Source organism: Canis lupus, chromosome 30 (assembly GCF_048164855.1).
Source record: "Canis lupus baileyi chromosome 30, mCanLup2.hap1, whole genome shotgun sequence".
NCBI lineage: Eukaryota > Metazoa > Chordata > Mammalia > Carnivora > Canidae > Canis > Canis lupus.
In genome coordinates, this window is record NC_132867.1 from 15,589,831 (window position 1) to 15,612,721 (window position 22,891).

The window sequence follows — 22,891 nt, forward strand, 5'->3', positions numbered from 1 at the left end:
TGCCCTTTGTGGGTGACTGCTCAGGTACCTCTGATTTCTTGCCAAATCATTCAGAATGCCGCAAATCCATTAAATCTCTCCACAGGGAGGAAAAAATTCCCGCATCCTAGAGAGAGAATTTATGAGTTCCTTTCAATCACCACAAATGAAAGCCACCCTTAATATTCATTAGAGATTTTATGGTGGCAATATGCATTATCTATTCGGATGCCCCCCTGAAAGGCCAATTTCCCTTGAAACCTTGCATGGCTCCAAGCCATTCTTTGTAGAAACAATGGCCTATGTCCAAGTGGAATCAAGGGAAGCAAATGGATGACATTTCCTTATCCATTGGTAATGATTCCATTAAGTCACTATGGTGGTTCTGAGCTTCTGAGTTTTAAAAATTGAAGGACAGATTTGGAATGTGCAGTCATGTCATTGTGTCACTTCTCTGCTGTCATCTGTGTCCATATGTCCTAAAGTGAATGGGGCTTTTCGGTTTGCATCACAAAAAAAATGACTTTCAAAACTGACATTTCTATCATTTGGAGAAAGGTGTGCACTGAGGACCTAAGTCTATGAGCCCAGGGGCTTTTCATTCATCTTTCTACCACCACAGTTCAAGTCACTGTCATCTTGTACCCCTAGTCTAGTCTCATTACTATGGAGAGTGATCTTTCCAAAATATAAGCTTCATCACATATCTCACACCTTCAACAAATAAGGAGCAAACAAACAACAACAACAACAAAAACCAAACCAGTGGCTTAAAACACTTCTTGTATAGATTTCTACTGCTTTTCAGGCACAGAAGACAAAACTTAGATAACCAATTAAGCCATAATGGTGTGACTCCTTCCTCAGACTTACCTTGTACCACATCTCCTTGTTCTCTCCAGCTATCCGACATCATCGCCTTCACCGAGCCATGAGCTCTCATGGCCCTTATCAAAGTTTTCATTTCATGTTTATTTGTGTGATTATTTCTATTTTTGTCTCTCATTGGACTATGAGGTTCACAGTGCCTGTTTCTGCCCAACATTTTATCCTCCTTAATGTAAATATTCCAAAAACAATGTAAATATTCCAAAACAAAAATTTTAAAAAGATTTTATTTATTTATTCATTCATGAGACACACAGAGAGAGGCAGAGACATAGGCAGAGGGAGAAGGAAGCTCCCTGCAGAGGCCTGATGTGGGACTCCACCCCAGGACCCCGGGATCATGACCTGAGCCAAAGGCAAACACTCAACCACTGAGCCACCCAGGCGTCCTTATTCTAAAACAAATTGTTCAGGGAATGAATAAATGACTTCTTGAACTTAATCCATTTTGTGACCTGGCTAAAAATCCCTTTCCATGAATGAGAAGTAGGCTTCTGTTCAGGTTGGGCTTAAGGTGAGCTGCAATAAGGCCATATTTCTAATCCAACTATTTATCAGTATGGTTGAATTTAATAGCTAGGAACCATGAGATGCATAAAGATCTCACACTGAATATTCATATGGGTTTTTAGAGTGAATTCAACCAGTTGCTTTACAACCTCCTAGGAAGGAGAGGGAGCATGAATTTCTTTCCTTCATTTTTCATTCTCTTCTTAAAAAGGTGAGTTATGCCTGAGAGTTATATTTTGACACTGAAATAAAATATCATGAAATGCATATGTGATATGGCTATGATAAATATATGAAAGGAGCCTGTAAAAGCTAAAATAATTTTGTGTAAGTAAAATACTGTTAATATGGTGATAATTTGAGAAGTCAGAAAAGGGCAATGGTAAGCACAGCACGTACATCCCCAGGCCCACCTTCTCCCCCCGCCCCTCCTCTTTCTTCTTTAAGATTTTATTTATTTGAGAAAGAGAGAGAGTAGGAGAGTGGGGAGGGGCAGAGGGACAAGCAGACTCCCTGTTGAGTGAGCAGCCTGATGTGGGGCTCAGTCCCAGGACCCTAATAACATGACCTAAGCCAAAGTCACAGGCTTGACTGACTAAGTCACCCAGGTGTGCACACACCTTCTTTTTGCCTGCATGATGTGACTGCTAGGACAGCCCCAGGAAGTTAAAAGAGGAGTTTCACCCTAGCCTTACTGTATACATTTGAACTAGGCAATTCTGGCTTTCTTATTTCCAGGGAAAAAAATTGGGCAAACTTTGTAAAAAAAAATCTTAAAAATAAATGTAAACTAGCAATGTACATTTGATACATTATCTCATATGATACGATATCACAGAAAATAAGTAAGACTCTAATGCCAAGCATGTATCTTAGCCATCTTTGTGGCCCCACAGCCCAGGGCAATACCTGATATCATAGACATTATGCTGTGTTCATTGAGTAAAGGATAAATAATTATAAACACAGAATTGTACATTATAATTAAATAGTATTATTTGCCACTAAAAATAGTAGCTCTTCTTCATTAAGTTCCAACTGGGTATCGGGTACAGTTAAACACTCATCCAATTCTCACAAGAATGCCACAAAGAAATCTTCATTATGACTATTTAATAGATAAGAAACTGAAACTCCAAGAAATCAATTGGCCTAGTCATACAGTAAGCATTGAGGCTGCACTTTAATACTAGGCTTATTTGTCTCCAACACACATGGAATTTCTACCCTGTGCTGTTTATCTTTCTCCTGAAAAACAAAAAACAAAACTTAGAGACAACTTACTATTAGGAAAAGTCTGGACTAAGAGTTAGGAGGTTGGTATTCTCTATCTGCCACCATCTGCTGTGGGACCTCAGGTGATCCACTTAATCTTTCCTGTGCCTCAATTTCTCCATGTGTAAAATGGCAGTAATATTTTACCTAATTCATAGAGCTAGAATAAAATAAAATATGAGAAAAGTTATATTGTACCTTGAAGGCAGGGACTCTATTTATTAAGCTATTAAGCCCCTACCTTGAATTGACACTTTCACATGGATCATTTCATTTTACACTGTAAGTTAGGAACTAATATCTTCATTTTCACAAATGAGAAAAGCATAGATAAGTCACTAGCAGAGTGTCAAATGTTATAAAGCCATAATCTTAGCAGGAAAACTTTTGACTATTATAGATGTGAGCTTAAAATCCAGCTCTGTCACCTACTATTGCATTGCACAAATTATTTAACCTCTTTGAGCTTCAGATTTTTATCATAAAAATGGGGATAAGAAAAAAAAATGGGGATAAGAACACCACCTTAATGAATCATGACACAAAGATTGCATATATAAAAGCACCTGAAATATAGTCAAGTGCTAAGTCAATGGAAGCCATGATCATCATTAGATTAATGTGCCTGCCTGGTCAGAACAAGATCTCAAAGGCATGAACCACTCAAGGTGAAACCTAGTGCATGTGTGTGTGAGTGTATGTGGTGGCTGATGGTGGCAAAAGAGGATTCCAACCCACCACTCTTTATCCTTCAGAGCCCCTGTTCTTCTGCTCTCCTCTCTACAATCTTCCTTAAATTTCACCCACCCATTTTTCAAACTAGAATTCAGTCCTCTGAAATGACATTAAAAAGGATTTTTAGAAGCAGTTCTTTGTGAATGGCAGAGCCTTCTTAGCTTCTGAGAATGAAACTGTAGACATTGTCATTCATGAAGAAGTTTTCATGGCCTGGGGAACCTGGCTGTATCCCAAGAGAAGTCTATATTCACATACACAGTTGCTGGTTCAGGACATGAGGGAGAGAGAGAGGAAGTCGCTGGGACAGAGGAAGTACAGTAAGGGAAAAGAGAAGAAAACAAAACAAACCTAAACCTAAAATAGCTTATGCAAAAGCAAAAAAAAAAAAATGATAGAAATAAGGTCACCAATGGTCATCTCAAGAGTGAAACAAGAACTGCTTTTAAACCGCTGAGAGAAAATCTTTATGCCCTAACCTTTCTGTACATAGAATTCATCATTCTCAGTATGTCTTCATTGCTCCAGACATTGAATGTAAAAATAAAAATAAAATAAGACCTTTAAATAATAGATAGCTCTCCCTCATTCTAAAGAGGAAGGAACAGAAAACTATGGATATTAAGCAATCTGACCCACGGTGATTCTAGTAAGTGACAGGGTTGAACTCCCATGTGACTCTCCTGGCTTCAACCTGTGCTCCTTTGATGTGTAATAAGGCCTCTACCATCCCACACCACACCCTCAAAATATGACTCTTGCCTTTAGCTTGCTTAGCAAAAAACTTGAATTTTGAGCTTGTTTCTCTGCCACAAAAGAACATCTACCAATACCTGGAGTGTTTTCTTTTTTTCTTTTTTTTTTTTAATTTTTATTTACTTATGACAGTCACACAGAGAGAGAGAGAGGCAGAGACACAGGCAGAGAGAGAAGCAGGCTCCATGCACCGGGAGCCCGACGTGGGATTCGATCCCGGGTCTCCAGGATTGCGCCCTGGGCCAAAAGCAGGCGCCAAACTGCTGCGCCACCCAGAGATCCCCCTGGAGTGTTTTCTAAGGCTCATTATATACAGTGTTCTAATATTCAGGTTTCTCTACTCCCAAAAGTGGATGTCCAGCTTTAGTGATTTCTTTATTCTTTTGAATCATGCAAGAGTTAGGTTCTAATTAGGAAGGAGATTTATATCTCTCATGGTCAATGCATCCCCTTCATACTGATGCTCTTTGTCTTCCCATTTGAGGATCTAATGAAAAAAATTTCAACTTTCTTGTGGAAACTAAAATGTAGTTATAACTGATTATCACGGATCCTATTTCATCATCAGAGAACTATTCTAAATGACAAATATTTCATGATGACTCTAGAAATATTTTATTGTGGGAAGTACCAATTCAACTTTCTCCCTAATTTGATGCATTTCAGTAAACAAGCACAGAATAACAAAACAAAACAAAACCAAGAGAAAAGTGGGGCAAAATCCTAGGGCAACACATGAAGAAGGATTCTTGGTTTCTCTCACAGTTTTAGAACTAGATCACAGGTTTGGTATTCTCACAGATACGCGTGAGATTTGTGCAACTGGGAAAAACTACACACCAACCCATATGATTAGACTGGTTTTCATTCTTCATTGTTCTGTCTCAAAAGTCTAATTTAATAATATCTCCAGTTATTGTGAACTTGGAGAATAATACTTCACTCTTGTAGAGAAATTTTAGTTTTTCACTTTATGTTTATTTTTATTCTACACAATTTTATTAGAAACGATATTTAAGAATTTTATGCACATTTACAACTTTCCTCAAACTCAACCCTAAAAAAAATCCATAAATCTAATACCTTGTACTTTTATAATATTCTGTGATTTGTTTTTTCTATGAGCTCTTTTTAAAATTTTTTTAAATTATTTTTTAAGATTCCATTTATTTATTCATGAGAGACACAGGCAGAGGAGAAGCAGGTCCTTCAGGGAGCCTGTTACAGGACTCAATCCCAGGACCCCAGGTTCACGCCCTGAGCCAAAAGTTGGTGTTCAACCACTGAGCTACCCAGGTGCCCCTAAGCTCTTTTTTAAAACATAATATTTGTTTGTATGTCTTGCAAGATCTCTTCCAGAATTATTTTATATACAAGTACTGTAATGTGTTTGTCATCCTAGTGAATTTTTATACCAAGGACTGTGATTACTTGTTCCCTTCATTTTCAACTTGTCCTCTTAACCCATAAACTCTTATTATATATATGAAATAGAGATTGGCCATCCCCCCAGGTACACAGTTCTAAGCTCATACATCCAGATTAAGTGGCTCAGGAGGCACTTAACATGAATTTGCTAACAAGTGAATGAGTGGATGAATGAAGGAATGAAGACATCAATCAGCTGTTGCAGCATCTCTTATTTGTCAAACTCTTTTCTTGAGAAAATGTTAATTTTCCTTCCATCAAACATTATACTATAGTTAAATGTTTGTCATGTAAAATATTCATAATTCATTATTTATTCTTGTTCATTTAGGTTTTTAGAATTATTTTTAGAATCTCAATTCTCAAGTTCATCAATTTCAGTACAGAATATAGTAAGTATAGATATCTTTTGGTATTTTTGTATCACATTTTTCTAGTTTTCTTTTTGATTTTCTCAGTCCAGATTATCATTTACTCTGCCTTCTTTTTCACAAGTTGTCCAAATCTATTCCTTGAATCGTGTTCTCTTTCCATACTACCATAATTCCAATGTCAGCAGATAAAAGTTAAAGCTGTTCTAATAAATGTTTTTTGCTGTCATGGTTGAACACAAGGGCATGAAACTATGAGAAATTATGTATGGATGGTTCATAGCCTGCCTCCCTCTGGGTTGATATGTAAGCAGTCTTCTTAGTATGTCTTATTCAGTGGGACCAGGGAGGCTTTTTGGTAGGAGTCTAACATCACTTACGTACAAAGAAAATAATGGAATCTATGAAATTCACGTGTCCTTTTTTTCCTAAACTATGTATTTTCTTACTCTCTTTTTACTTGTCCTCTCAATCTTTATTCCTTTTTTTCTTCAAAGTGTACATCATGGACTCTTACTTATCCATCTACATTTTTAAGCTTCCATACAAATAGGTAGAGAATAAAGGAAAGACTAAATGATGAAACAGTTTAAACAGAGCTATGAAGATGAAGAAAAATCAGTGTTTGGTATCACCTTGCCAACAGAAGACTGTGTATGAAAGAGACTTGTTACCATCTAGTTAAGAGGGCAGATTAGGTGAATGAGTTTGCGTTTGACCCCGTTGGTGTTGGGGAGATATTTAAAGGTTTGTGAGGGGAGCAGTAACATTAGAGTTGAGCTTTGGAATCATTAATCAGGTAGATTAGTCAAGTAAATTAATCTGGTAATGACATGTCATGTTGATTGAAGGAAGTAGACCAGGGTCAGAGAGACTGGGAGAGATTGCCAAGGTGGAGAACAGAGAAAGTAAAAGAGGCCCACAAATAGCTTATCCTGCTTTGGTCACTCTTCCCCCACAGATCAGTAATTTTCTTGGTCAGTATAAAAACTCTCATACCACTTAGCAGTGGGTCTATGGGTCCCCAGAGCATTTTCCCATGTCAATAATTAGCATAACCACTATTCCCCATTTGAATTGAAAGGTTAATTGTAAAATATTTTGTTCCTTTATTTTTTTGGTGAGCTTTAGCACACATCCTGTTCCTCTCACTGAAACAAAATTTTCCACTGTCCACACTTTCTCTTCTGGTGCAGTTGTGACAGGTTCCAATACTACTCCAACAAGACCTTAGCTCTCCACTCTTCTCATCCTCTTCTTAGGTACTTTAAGATGCTTTAAGTAGAGCTCTATTTATTTTCTCACCTTGAGATTCTGTATTTAAACTTCACCTTTTTTTTCTTTGATTTTTATCTCATTTTCATTATTACCTTTCCATCCACACTATATTAGAATTATCCTGTACTTGAGTTCTGTTATTTCAGGTCTTTTACTTTCCTTATTCCTGAAAGAGCTTTTGCTATTATCACTTTTTAAATGTATCACACTATTTTTATAAAATACTTTGGACATATGAAGGGAGAAATGGATATTTACTCCCCCTTTTCATGTCAAGATTACTTTGATTTGTTAATGTCACACAAAAAAAGTTGTTTATCCTTCTTATAAATCTGAAAAATAGTCCTAGGTTTTGAAAAGTATGTTTGCTATTACCATAACATCATATTAAAGGAAGTTCTCATCTTCTTTACAACATATACATTTCATTCTTTCTTGCCCTTCTTCTCAACCAAGTCTCTTCTGACTCACTTTCCTCTTTTGTTAAGATGTTTCAAACTCTTAGCATGCAGAGCTTCTTTGTAAGTACCCTTTAATCACTCTTCTTGTAAACTGATTGTAAACACTTGGCTTCAAATATTATTTTTGGTTATCTCCACTATTACCTTTTTTAAAAATGCATCTGAAATCCCCTCTCTATGCCACTCACCTCAGATATGAAAAAAAAAACAACAAAAAAACCCTGCATCTCAAGGAGTTTTCTTTCACACTTCTCTTGTGGAGTATACACATTCATAAATCTGGTCTTTTATCTTTCTCAGTTTATATCAATTCCTTAATCACTTATCTTTCCCCACAGTCCAAATCCCATAGACCTTGCAAATGACTAATATCTGTGTGTGTCTCGTCCTCCTCCTGTTGACTTCTGTGAAAAGCCCTTCACAAAGAATACATTTCCCTGTCTGGTTTCAGTTTGTTTATGGTATCTTGACTGAATAAAATGTTGCTTCTTCCCAAGCCTAGCACAAGTCTCTGGATTCTTTGGTTTGGGTATGAATTTTACCTACTATCACCTGAGTCCTGTCACCATTTCCTTTCACCTTCCCAACAGCCCTGCATGGTAGATGTCAATAACCTTTTCTTACAAATGAGTGTTTTCAGTACACAGAGTCACTCACAAGAGAGGAGACAAGCAGGTCTGAAAGCAATGTCCGAATCGGAACTAGTAGGTTAAAGGAGGGTGAGGGGTTTGCCTAAATTCACTGTTCTGGTGATGTCAAAACTGGTGTTAAACCCAGTTCTATCAGAACCAGCTTTGAGGTATGAGCCTGTAGTGGGATTACCAGGGAGTCAGACTAGGGTGGATAAGAACTTTCTGGAAGACAAGTCAGTTTCAGGTAACCTGAAAACTCTGCTTTGCTAACAGGATCAAAGACTCTCGGAATCTACTGTTGCTGAAATAGCTGAAGTCAAGGAGAAACTAGTGTCTTTGTGGATTGGTTTCATTTTCTCTGAAATGTGAGGTTTTGGCTCAGCGCCAGCATATCTACATATGTTGGTACATGAAAAAAAAAATCTGGTCACACTTTTACCCTTTAAAATTGCAAAAATGTCACCTCTGACTACCTGTCATTGATGGTAAGTAACACTCATTTCAGAAGCACAACTTTTCCCTCAACACAATTTGCCTTCTGTACCTTCTATAGAAGGAAAGTGAAAGTATAACCTAAATAATAACCCTGCAATTACTACAGAAAAAAAATACCAGCTATGCTAAAATGAAACGGGGTATTTTTCACTTGGTATTATTATAGAATATATGTGTAGAATATAAAAATAATGATTTGCACTCATCCAACTTCTTTCATTCTGTGTCTCAAATCCCTGAGTGTAAGTGGTCTCATTAAGTTTACCAAACCAATTTAACTCTAGCATGTTCTTGAACCCTCTCTCCAAATCCAGCGAGGTTTTCCTGTCACAAATACTGAACATTATCATCTGAAATTCTGAATATTCTGTAGATACGTTTGACCTTCTGCAGATAAAATTCATTTACTTAATCATTGAGTTATGTACTAAAATAGACAAAACCACCACCACCAAAAAAAAGAAAGAAAACTGTTACTATGTATATATACTTCAATCTAGACACACATTCACAGACACACATACACAATAACTTTTAAGTATAACCAGATTAATATAAGAACAGAAGAACAAGAACAAATATCTTATGTAGATGTATGGAAACAAAGTGCCCTGGTTTCTAAAACTCCACTCATTAGTTAGCAAATGCCACTCAAATATTAATTGAAGACCCATGATATCCTAGGGACAATGGAGGATACAAAGATAAATTACTGATAGCAAATAAACAAATGCTCAACTAATTCCACTATAGGTGGAATACGGTAAGCTCCGTGAAGACAGGGGCAGTGTACGTATTGTTTGGCTTTGTATCCCCAGAGCCTAATATTGCAAAGTGGTATACAGGGATGCCAATATATGTTTGATAAATCTATAATGAAAGAATAATGCCCTTATGTTTTCTCGAAGTTCAAAGGAAGGAGTGATTAATTCTATCTGGCATGACCCAGGAAATCTTTCTAAAGGACAAAGTGGTCTGAGCTTTATGGGCTAGTGTCCTGGTTAGAACGTAGGTGAGAACAATATGGTAGGAAGAGGCCAATACATAAACACAAAGACAGAGAGGCGGGAAAGTACAAAACAAGTCATCAGGAAGAAGCAAATCATTCCATTGTCAGTCCAGCACAGGAAAAGCACAAGGAAGTTGTAGACAAAGGCGAAAAGTTAAATGGAGGCTAGGCTACTAAAATACAGAACCGCTGTTAAGGGCTCCAGATTTTACTCCTGAAAGAAGCTCAAAATATGTGAATTTAGATTCTTACACCGGCTTTGCTACTTGCCAAGCAGTCATCATTCTTGATCCCAATTCTGAAGCTGTCAAGGGAAGTCTTCAGAAATTCCTGATTATATTACCAGTAGCTCTCTAAGAAAATACTCCAGGCAGAAGGCTGCAAAGCCCAGTGGCCCCAAAAGAGAAGATGAAGACAAGGAAATAGGAGAGATGCTCCTAAAAGTAACTGATGTTGGACACTTTATCCATTCCAAGTGTGCTCCTAAACACTTGTAATATTTAATGCGGTACTTTGAACACAGATTACTTTAGCTCTAGCCTGCAAAGACCTAACTTAATACACAAGTTTTGAAAGGTGTAAAGGGCCACAAGCCTCTTCAGAGGGCCCTAAATGCACCCCAAAATATGGCCTCTGTCTGATGAGAGACCGACTCTTAAAACAAAATGGCGTAGAGTCAGGTTCCTGGAAACACAAAGTTGTTCCATGAATTGACTATAAGCACAAATGACCAAGAACTGTCATGAATAAAGGTATAAAATACTTGCCTTAAGAAACTTACAGTCAAGGTGGAAAAAAAGTTGCTCTTAGGTCTTAGGATGTTTGTATTATTTAATTTTGGTTTCTCGATTGTCTCATAAATTTAGTATTACTATTTCCATCTTAAAATTGAGAAAATTAAGATGAAAAGGTTTTAAATAATTTGCCCAACTCAAACAAGGAGCAGAGCTTGGATCCAAACCCAGATTTATGTAATTCCAGAGTCCATACTTTTTCTTTCATACCATATAGCGTTAGGGCCTAGTTTAGTGTACAGGAAATACTATGTCAGCTAAAAGCAGTATCCTTAGCATTAGACTGTCTAGATTCTAGATCTTGTCTCCACTTTTTGTTAGCTCTGTGACATTTTGTTAGCTTTTTTGTTAGACCTGTTGTTAACTATTTTGTGCCTCATTTTTCTCGATTGTAAAGTGGGGGACTTAGTATTAGAATAACATTCCCTATCTTACAGGGTTGTTGTGAGATTTAAATAAAATAGGAAAGTGCTTAGAGGAATGGCAGGCACACAGAAAATGCTTATTTAAATTAGCTATTATTTGTCAGTGAAACTTCATTACTGCAATGAGTTAGACAATTCAATCCACATCTTGATCTGAATCAACATCCAAAGTCTTCCTTCAACTAAAAAAGAATCTCTAAACAACGCTGTGTAGCAAATTTATTTGAACACAAGGAACATACACATTAGTAAGATGATAGGAAAAGTCATGAGAGCTTCATTGCTTTTTGGAAAGACAACTCTAGTTCTAGTAACTTTCCTGACACTGATGAATTTGACTGATTAGCACTTTTGTTATCTGTTTATTTCCTGCTGGTACAAACATCCAGGTGAGATGACACATTTCTTTAGTTCACAAACTTACCCAAGAATGTGGGAGATCCATATCTGTCCATGAAGACTTAAGTTGTGGTTGGTGAGTACAGTGGGAACAGTTGTTCCAAGTTCCAATTTGGGCAATTTGGAAATCAACACATGTCCAGAGAGGGTTTTCTGGAAAAGGCTGCCAGCTGGTCCACTTCTGAACTTCACCTTCATTGTGGGATAACATTTCTGCCAAATTGCATCCAGGTGAAGTACTGGATCTAGCCAGTGATGCAGAAATAGAATTCAGTCCAGTCTCCGTTTCTCCCCTTGTGCTAACGTTATTAATTTTCTTTCCTTGGGATTTGGCTAATTTCATACAGGAAACCAGTGTTTCATCTTCATCTTCTGAATGACAAAGAAAAATAAGAAGTAGATCTGTCTAATAATTTTGCACATGTAGAAATTATGAGTATTATATTTCCTTTTATATAGTAGAAATAAATGAACACCATAGAATAAGCCAGGAAGTCATTTAATTTCACAAAATAGTTTATAATTGCAATTCTTTGAAGAGTAATCCTTTGTATAGTAAATGACTTGCTTTTTTTTTAAGGTTTTTTTTTTAAAGATTTTATTTATTTATTTATTTATTTATTTATTTATTTATTTGAGAAAGAGACACGAGCATGAGAGTGAGAGAAATGACAAACGGTGGGGGGGGGGCAGAGAAGCCAACTCCCTGCTGAGCAGGGAGCCTGATGGGGGGCTTGATCCCAGGACCCCGGGATCATGACCTGAACAGGAGGCAGACACTTAACTGACTAAGCCATTCAGGAGCCCAATGACTTGTTTTATAAAGACATTTACCCAGAACATTTTGAAACTGTATATAATGATTAAATTCAGTTTAACTACAATGCTTGAAAGCCACGTGAAAATAATATACTGAAAGATATTCGAGAAAAATTACAAATTAAAAAAAATTCCACACATTGTATCAACATAATATGGTGTGCTTATATTATTAAATTCTGTTTTTTATATTATTAAATTCTTAAAAAAATTTTTTGAGGTAATATGTGTGGAGCACATCATAAGGAAGTAAATGAAATATTCCCTTTACATAAAAATAATGAAATCTCAGTGGACATGGGCTGAAATCCTATTGATATATTAGTATTTTTAATACAAATCTATAAAGAGATTTATGTACACAGTGTTTCTCATGGTGAAATATTTTGGAAATGGAAAAACAGATGAGAATACAACAAAAAGAAGGTATATATTTATAGTATATAATTGATTAGTAAGACCTATATTTACATATGGTGAAGGGTCTGATGAAATTTCTGGTAATATACAAAACAGTTCCAGAAAATAGAAATATATGTTACCCATAGTAAATTGTACCATATCATTGAATCTCTTTTAGTTAAAACATTTAACTGGTGTAAGTAAAAGATTATGATTAATAGTATGTAATCGTGCGTAAATAAATGAACATCCAAGTTGCATGTCATGATATGCCATTTTGCTGTACTCACATCAGAATTGATAAATACTGTTTTCTGTGGCCAAAGAATGAGGATAGTGGATAGTGCTGACCCTTCTTATCTCTTTCTCTCACTGTATCCCTGAGTCTGGTCTTGAAGGGAAGGAGAAATGGGGCATATAAAGCAAAATTCAGTAATAGGGTAAGAATATCTGTTTCACAAATAAATAAATTGGTAATTTAAAAACCCTCAACATTTAATGATCATTTTAAGGCCTTATCAAAATGGCCTTCATTTAATATATGCTAACCCAGTTCCCTTCTCAAAGAACTTTTTGCAGCATTTTGACTTCTTACTTATGGAGATTTATGAATGTAGGTTTCATCTCATTCAGACTGGACACCCTGTCTTTCTTGGTCTGAACCAGTTTCTGTAGTCTCTTTAACGTTCCCACTGATTTGACTGGGTCACCTGATTTTACAGCCTAGCACAAACACAGCTCAAGGTAAAGACAAATTATTCTTCACAAAAGATCAAATATAAAATGTGTCGAGATCATAAATGTGGGAAAATTAATAACGTGACCTTAAAACCTGTAGCCTGAGACAATTTTAAGCAATAACTTGAAAGCAGACCATTTTTTTGGTTTCAAACTTGTAAAATATATTACAACTGGCCAGTCATACTAAAGCAGGGCGTTTTTTACTTTTTCCGTTTTTTTTTTTAACTTCAAAATCCAGCCACATGGATTGAATCTGGAGCTATCTATAAATGAGTTGCTCGTGCTCAGTGTGAAATAGTGGAAAGGAACAAGGTCTTTGCAGGATAACAAAGAAGGAATGAGAGGTTTAAAGTTGCTCCTTTTGAGTGTTGGAACAGATTGAGGGCATGCACACACAAGAAAGCAAAACTCAGATTTTCTTCATTTTTCTGTTTGGAAATTTCTGATAAAACAGAATTACATTTTAAGTATGAAATGTTTTCAAATAATATACTTTTCTTTAAACAGCCTCCTACTTTTTAGGAGATAGACACTGAGCAAAAACAAAACAAAACAGCCAGGGCATTCTGTATTATGCTTCAGTTTGTAAGTGTCACTGGTTTTGTTATAGCAAAAAATATAGATAGAAGAATTAATACTGCGTAATGACTCAAAATTTCTTTGAAAGATACAGAAACACTTCCCACTAGTTTAACATCACAAACTAGTTTGTATTTATGTTGATTTTATTTACTGTATTTAGGATAGCTTACTCTTAACGATTTCAAAATATTTTGGAAACTAATACTTTATGTGCTAAATTTAATACTAATTGGTCAAATGATGGTATTCTGTGCTGTTAACTAGATATGAAGTAATACATAGAGGAACACTTGTTTTTCATACAGAAATCTCTGGACTCAGAAATATTTTTGCCTCTGCTTTTGCCTCATTCTTTCCACTGAACAGCTGATAAATGACATCTAAATAGATACTGCAGTTTCCAAAAGGTGAATGACTTGCTTCCTCATTAATATTTGAATGAGATATATTGATAATAGTGCTTTCCAATCATTTAAGAGAGACTAAGCCCAAAGAAATGTTTGCAAGAAAAGGATCTCTGGCACACAAACATTTCCAATCATTATTTTCAGCACTTACTCTTGGTCTTTAAGAATGACTTTGAGCAACCAGTATAAACTTGATATTCTGTCTCTGCATAATAGCACCTAAGTAGGAAATGTGATGTTTTGTCAGAGCAAGCCATACCTGTTTGCATTAAATAAGTGGGAAAATATTGAAATCATTTTAATCTTTCAGGGAGGCCTATGATGAGATTTTTCTTAGATATGCAAAATATTCCCTCTCTTTCCAAAGGTCATGCTCAGCTCAACACAATTTCTATTGCTATTTATTTTGGTATTATTTTCTCCTGAATTCCTTTTCAGTATTTTCTAAGTTACTCAGTTTTATAGGCCCTGTAACTCAAGAAGAGTCATTTTCTAATCTTTAGGCCCTTCCAGAAATAATAAGGTGACATTGCACGACCATTGAGCATGATGATTTTCTTTGTTGTACTTCTTTTCATATGGCAACCTCCTCCTAATACAGCCAATGCTTAATTGCTCCTCTGAAACACTGGCATCAAAAATGGCTTTCTCCCTCCCCTTGTGAAAATGACTTTCACTTGATATAGGGATAGGTGTTATATACTGAGGTAAATGAGTTTCATATTAATGATTTGCCCCTTGGAGGAATGGAAGCATTTGTATAGAGTCTAAATTCATGCATGTGAGATCTCATAGAGCAGAGGTGTTAAAACAAACTGACCTCTTTTTATTTCATTCAGACTGTATCATAGTCTTTTTAAAGCACAATCTCATTAACTTTTGTATCTTTAATCACTCACGGATCTTTGAGTTAACACAGATCATTTTATTCATTTTTGAATCCCATATGTCTAGGATAGTACATGGCTAGATAATGTTTGCTAAATGTAAATATACTCTTGAGTTCATATATATATTTTATCCACCAAAAGGATTATCTGTAGTAAATTTTCTTACACTGGACTGAATACTCTCTAATGGCAAAGTACTTTCAAAAAAACCGTCTCTTGCTATCAGGTGGTACATACCTGAGGGATGAAAGTTAGAGTAAATATTATGATAAGAGACATAGAATCATTAAGATTATCTGTTAAAAAGAAATCTTTTAGAATATTTTCAAAATTATGTTAGTCACTATAGTCCCCTAATCTGTTACCTGTGTGTTTGTGCTGGATTTGATTAAAACTTATAGTATTGAGCCTTTTAATTTCCAGATATCTTCTAAGAAGACTTGTAAATTGAATTTACCATTCAACCAATCCACAAACTTTTATTTAGCACACCACTGTATGCCAAGCAGTATCACACATCCTGGGTATATGGCATTGAGCAAGTAAAATGAGACCCCTGTTTTCATATACTCTACATTTTAGAGGGAAGTGACCTACCATAAACATATAAACACATATATAAACAAGAAAATGTGACATATGTTATGCTAACAGTTAAAAACATGACTGTGGATGGGGAGGGTTACAAATTTATGTTGGGTGATGGGGAGGGTGTGGCGGTCTCACTAAGGATACTGAAACTGAGGCCTGAATTATAAGAAGGAACAAGATGTGAAGATGTGGAGACAGTTTTGAATTCAGTGGATGGTCAGGTGGGACTTTTCCAGAACTAAGATTTGCATGACAAAGAAGGGCAGCTCAGGTATAGCAGGGGGGAATTCTTGCAGGGATGCGATTTGTGCAAAGATTCTTTTTTTTTTTTTTAAAGATTTTATTTATTTATTCATGAGAGACACACAAAGAGGCAGAGACAGGCAGAGAGAGAAGCAGGCTCCCTGCAGGGAGCCTGACATGGGATTCCATCCCTGGTCTCCAGGATGACGCCCTGGGCTGAAGACTGCGCTAAACTGCTGAGCCACCCGGGCTGCCCATTGTACAAAGATTCTAAAACTGAACCTCCTGGAAGAATTCTTAGCATATACCAAAGGAAGGGAACGGAGGGGAGAGTGTCTTAGGATGAGCCAGAGACCTGACAAAGGGTCCTCCAGAGGCTTTTCTGGAACAGGCTGAGGAACATGTATTTGTCTTAATCAGGATAGTGACACATTTGGTTTCCATTTTTATTCATCTTCCCCTCTTTACTGAATTTTGATCATCTTTCTTTTCAAGGGATTTTCTCAAAAGCAACCAAATATGCTCTGATCTTATCCATCTTTAATTCACCATATTTTATTTACCACTCTTTCTGCTCCCCGATATGCTTCTCAGAAAAGTTAACCGTGTATGCTTTTTTTTTTTAAATTCTTCTAATTTCTCATCCTTTCAACTCCCTTCCATGTACTTGTCAATCAGTTTTTGCCTCTACCATCCCAATTAGATTGCTTTTGTTTCCCAGTGAACCATTCTCAAGCTCCATTATTGCTTGTATGCGGCAATATTGACCATAATGACCTGCAGGAAACACTTTCTTTTCTTGGCTTCTAGTTTTCCTTTCACCTTTTCTGGTTGGTCTTTCACTAACTCGTGTGCTAACAAATCCTTTTCTCTCAAAATTAAATGCTTAAATTCCTTTACAACTAGCTCTGGGCCCTCATCTAATATTACCATCATTTTTTTTCTCACCTACACACACACACACACACACACACACACACACACACACACACCTCTTAATGCTACTTATATGCTGATGGTTCCCAATTTATTTCTCCAGGGGTTTCTTCAGAGCTTCAGACTCACATATACAACTGTCTCTCTAAAATGACTATAAGCACTATTAAGACTGACCTCTACACCCCCAGACATGATTCTCATCTGGTCGTCTACTCAGTGAGTACCATCTTCATCCACCCTCATGCACATTCCATAAATCAGATTATCACTTTTGCCACTTACCTCTCCTTTGTTTACTTATGTTTTTTTCTGTTACTAAATTTGGGTCTATTCCATTACTGAGTTTGGTCTATTCTTGAATAGGTCATTTAAGTGAGTCTTGAATCTTTTTCACCCTAGTTTAATCTCTCATTGAAACTACTGCCAAGTCTGTAACTGGTTTCCTTTTAACTTTTGCCTTTCTTCAGTTGATTCATAATACAATGTTGGAGTTCTCTGCGAAGATGTAAATCTGATGATATTACTACCTTGTTTAAATTACTGCAAAACTTCCCAGTGTTTTTTTTTTTTAAGATTTTATTTATTTATTCATGAGAGACAGAGAGAGAGACAGACAGAGGCAGAGACACAAGCAGAGGAAGAAGCAGGCTCCCTGCAACGGAGCCCGATGCAGGACTTGATCCCCAGATCTGGGATCATGCCCTGAGCTGAAGGCAGACCCTTAACCTCTGAGCTACTCAGGTGTCCCCTCAGTATTCTTGAAATCAAATCCAAAATATTTGACTGGGTCTATAAGACCTATGTCCACGTGTCCAGGCTCCCTTCATACTCACAAGGTAAAGACGTTTAGATTCCTAAATTCCAGTGCTCTTTTTTTCTCAGTATTCTTATGTATGCTGCTCTCTCTGCCTGGGGAGCTTATTCTCATTTTTCTGACCTGGTTAATTCCTACTCACCCCTGGAGTTTCACCCTAAATTTCATTTTTTCAGAAAGATCTTTCCTGACTCCCAAGTCCAAATTAGGTCCCTATCCTTTTACCTTCATGGCTTTCCCCACAATTTCAGATTTATGTTTTTTTGTCAGCATTGGAAGGCAGAAACCCCATAACCTTCCATATAGGTGCCATGCAGTATTCTTAGTACTATAACATTGTTGATAGTTGGTACTCTGTATGAATTAGTTGAAGTAATAATATGAAGTGAATGAAAGAATGGATGAGGATTTGATTTGGTAAAATCTATTTCTTTAAAAGGTAATGATGCTGAAGAAACTGTTCCACATCACTTGCCATCAGGGAAATACAAATCAAAACCACAATAAAATACGACCTCACACCTGTGAGAATAAAATTAACAAGACAGGAAACAACAAATGTTGGAGAGGATGTGGAGGAAGGGGAATCCTCTTGCACTGTTTCTGGGAATGTGAACTGGTGCAGCAATTCTGGAAAACAGTGTGGAGGTTCCTCAAGAAGTTAAAAATAGACCTGCCCTATGACCCAGCAATTGTACTGCTTTGCTTCAACGTGGATGGAACTGGAGGGTATTATGCTGAGTGAAGTAAGTCAATCAGAGAAGGACAATCATCATATGGTTTCACTCATATGTAGAATATAAGAAATAGTGAAAGGGACTATAAGGGAAAGGAGGGAAACTGAGTAGGGAAAATTAGCGAGGGTGACAAACTATGAGATACTCCTAATTCTGGGAAACAAACAAAGGGTTGTGAAAGGGAAGGTGGGTGGGGGGATGGGGTAACCAGGTTACCGGCACTGAGGGGGAACTTGATAGGATGAGCACGGGGTGTTATACTATATGTTGGCAAATTGAATTTAAATTAAAAAAAAAAAAGTAATGATGCAAAAAACAGAATTAGGGATTGAGAATGAGAGGAGATAAAAGTATTGCATTTAGTTTACTTATAATTTTCCTCTAACAAAATGGCAATTATATGTGAATATAAGTTAAAATATTTTTCATAAATGTATTTTACTATGTATATACTCTATCTTTCATATATAAATGTGCATATCCTTTAGGTCATTTTACTCACATTCCTTAAATAATGTAAAAATTTTATTAGAAGTGTTAGATTAAATACACCTCACTTTCTGACACTTTGCTTGACTATTAGGATGACAGAATAATTTTTAGAAATAGCATCAATGAATTATTGAACTGGATTAATCTTACAACCATATATTATGAGCTGGGATGGAACTTGGACATCTAGTCTACCAGCCTATTTAAAAAATGAGAAAAACCAGAGAAGCTAAGTGGCTTATCCAGAGAAAGATAATTCATTAATAATAGAGCTAGGATGAGAATCAAGTATTCCGACTTTTAATCCAATGTCCTTTCTCACAAGATTTTTAGAAGCCAGCATAATTACTAGTTATCTAAGATTGACAGCTAAATTAAGAGCAACTAAATCCACAGTTTTGTTTAATAAGTTAAATATGGTTCTCAAATAGAGGATAAGTATCAAGTAGACACTCTAAGAATTATATTCCAATTCTCTTTTACATATAAATATATTCTTTTATTTTTCTTATTTATATGTTATATATTTATGTGCAGAGGTAAATACATGAATATATATGTATATTAAACACCTCATAAACACACACACACACACATATCTTCTTTCTTATATTTGTTTCACTACAAGGGAACTTAAATTTTTTTTCAGTAGTATCTCTTCTGTTCACACAGGATAATTTAGGCTTATAGATACTAACTAAATCCAGGTCACCTAACTGTCTGAATTGTGTTCCCTTTATCCTTCTAATGAAAAGCTAGTTGGAAAGTAACATGATAGACTTTGTTCTTTTCTTGTTCTTCTGACTTAGAAAACTGTTCCTCTCTCGTGACCTCTTTAACAAGTATTCAAATGAAAAAGCCTGATCACTGATGTCTATTTCACATAATTTCCTCAACAGGGGAAATAGAAATCTTTTAAAATTAATATCTTGTTTTATTTTAAAGAAAGGCTGTAATGAACTCCCTGAAATTAAATCTCAGTTTCATGTATTTTGCATTGACAATTTTTTGAGGTTCTGAGTCCTCTGACCCTTCACTTAGTTACTAAAGATCTACCAATTTTAGGGCTTTACAAATACATTTTGTTTTTAATGCTCTCAATACACTATATTAAGTGAAAAATCAGTATGTAACTTTGTATAAAAAGTACAAACACCACTCTAAGTGGCTTTTTCCTCCTCTTTAAATACTCTGCATTTTCCAAGTTTTCTACAATGAAGATATATTACTCCCATAATTAGGAAAAATTCTATAATTTAAAAATATGTTTAGAATATAGGTTTTTGTAATTAAATCTATTTCTGCCGAGCAACACATAAATATCCTGTTTTTCTACTATGAATCTCTTCCTAGTCACTTGAAAAGAAAGATACCTAAGGACTAGATAAAAATGAGGAAAGTTATTTCCATGGTAAAAACAAAAATAATTAGCTTTAAGTGCTGAGATTATTAAAACCCCAAAGCTGTGTATCCATTCTCTTCTATATAAAAGGGAGTACTCTTTACTTATGACTTAAAACACACTAAAAAGATAATCTATAAGGTCATGATGATCAATTTGCATTTAATAACTCAATGGACAGTAATAAAACCAAAAGAATTATGAACTAGAATCAGTCATTGCAATCATGTGAAAACAAACAAGTCTCATTTAAGAGAATGATTTTACTACTTTCTTGGAACTACAACTAACTAAAAAGACAATTTGAAAATAATTCATTTATACAAATGAAATATTGATTGAAAAATAATTGGTGGAAAAATTGCCATGTTGATCTTAAGTATTCTTATATAATTGTGATTTTAAAACGTATTATTTTTTTCAGTAATAGAAATTAAAATTAACACTGGGCCAATACTTAAAACAAGGTTAGGCATAATTTTTCAAAAGGCCCTGAATGAATAGGCACTTGAATGAATGAATTAATGAAATAGAATATATTCTCCTAGAAGACAAAATATTTATTCAATCAACACACATTTACTGAGTACCTAATCTGTGAGAGACACAAAGGAGAGTAAGATATTTTGTGTGGTTTTTTTTTTTGTGTGTGCGTGTGTGCTTTGTGATGCTCATTGCTTAGTATAAATGATTTAAAAAACAAAACAGTAGTCTGTTCCTGTGCTTGTTTGTTCCACTAAAAGACCACTAAAAGAATGAGTTTTTTGGGATTCCAGAGTTATTTTTGCACATCTCAAGCTTGGTCTCTAATATCCTTAATAAATATATGTGAATTGAACAGTTAGTAAAAAAAAAAAAAAAAATACATCTAGAGAGGGGCACCTGGGTGGCTCAGTCGGTTAAGCGGTTAAGCATCTGCCTTTGGCAGGGGTCATGATTTCAGGATCCTGGGATCCAGCCAGTCATTCAGCTCAGCGGGGAGCCTATTTCTCCCTCTGCCCCTCCCTCTTCCTGCTCTCTCTCTCTCTCAAAATAAATAGATAAAATCTCTAAAAAAATACATCTGAAGGAAAAGGTTAATGTGTGTCATGTGAGAAGTACAAATAAAATGTGATGGTTATTCGCAGGAGAGAAAGATTGCATAAGGTAATGTGGGGAAGGGAAATGCACTTGCCTAGAGGATTAAGAGGCATTTGAACAGTGTAATTTAGCATGTCTAACAAAGCCTTTTATGTAACAGTCTTATCTCACTGTATAAATACAAATCACCTATTCAAGTTCTAATACAGGTTTCTGGCTCCTTCTGCCTCCTCTCAAGCAGATTTTGGTGCTCACAGTTCTGGTCTTGGAATAATGTGCCACATCAGCTCTATTTTCCCTGGCACAAGGAAGTTACAACTCCATAGTAATCTTTCCCCACTTTTGTATGAGTTGCCAAGACTGCTCGTTGCTCATTACCCATAATTTAGGGTCAGACTTTTGGTATGGAGATGCTGCAAAACCAGCTCGGAGCGGCCTGGATTACACGAATCTGAGTTTACTTGCCGCGCAATATCCTCTGCTCTGAAATTTGGAAGAAATTTCTAGAATTGTTCCTATGAATATTTTTCTTTTTGGGTACATCCTCTGGCTAATCCAAAAATGTGTGTGGTAGGAAATTTAAGTGCTCATATACAAATTAATATTTTTATTAAGCATCTGCTAAATTCCTAACAGACAATGACTTACGGGTATAGAAAATTACTGAGAAAAAAATACAATCCTTGTATCTAGGACTTATAGTTAATCTACACAATAAATAAACAAAAAATGACCTGTTTGATAGAACCAGCTCTGGGCTATAGATACATGGCTCCTTTTCAGTGTTCTGCTTTGTGACTAGCCATGTGAACTTCAGCGAGCCACCTTACTTCTCTGTGCTTCTATAAAATGAGCTGGATCACAAGAATTCATTGTTCCTCTAACAAGTTTAAGAACATTAAACTAGATAAGTATCTCCTTTAATTACTTTATGTCCAACTCTTGGACCTCAGAAGAATATCAAGGAGAAAGTGAGAATGAGCAACTATTGATCGTAGATTATTAGAGCTTAAATAAGTCTTTGTATTCATCTAGTCCAATACTTTACCTTCAAAAAGAGGAAACTAAGGCACAGAAATGTGAATTTAGTAACCTAAGAGCAGAGTGATAGCTCTAGGTCTCTTGATAGTTTGCTTGATTCTGTTTCTAAGTTACTTCTTAGTCCTCACAAATGCATAGCTTTATTTTCATCTGGGAAGTCCTTTTTGTATTCATCAGGATTCAGTTGTTGTTTTTATTCCTATAGCTCTTTGATATTTAACTAGTTATTAAAAACTTAGAAAGCATGGGACCAGCAAGGCAGAGTACAGTAGTGTT

General features: G+C 35.9%; 1 protein-coding gene and 1 long non-coding RNA gene across 8 annotated transcripts in view; one reads left to right on the forward strand and one right to left on the reverse strand.

The window, feature by feature from the left end:
* The window catches only part of SAMSN1 (SAM domain, SH3 domain and nuclear localization signals 1), a 137,772-nt gene that overhangs the window by 67,814 nt on the left and 47,067 nt on the right, over positions 1-22,891 (reverse strand). For 2 of the 3 annotated variants that reach the window (XM_072806562.1, XM_072806561.1), the window contains one exon: positions 11,461-11,807. In XM_072806562.1, the coding sequence (XP_072662663.1) occupies positions 11,461-11,807 (347 nt within the window). Of the gene's footprint in view, positions 1-11,460; positions 11,808-12,946; positions 13,033-22,891 lie in introns of those variants that run through there. The other variant, XM_072806563.1, reaches the window with a different exon arrangement.
* The window catches only part of LOC140621476 (uncharacterized), a 160,800-nt gene that overhangs the window by 20,097 nt on the left and 117,812 nt on the right, over positions 1-22,891 (forward strand). The window lies entirely within an intron of this gene.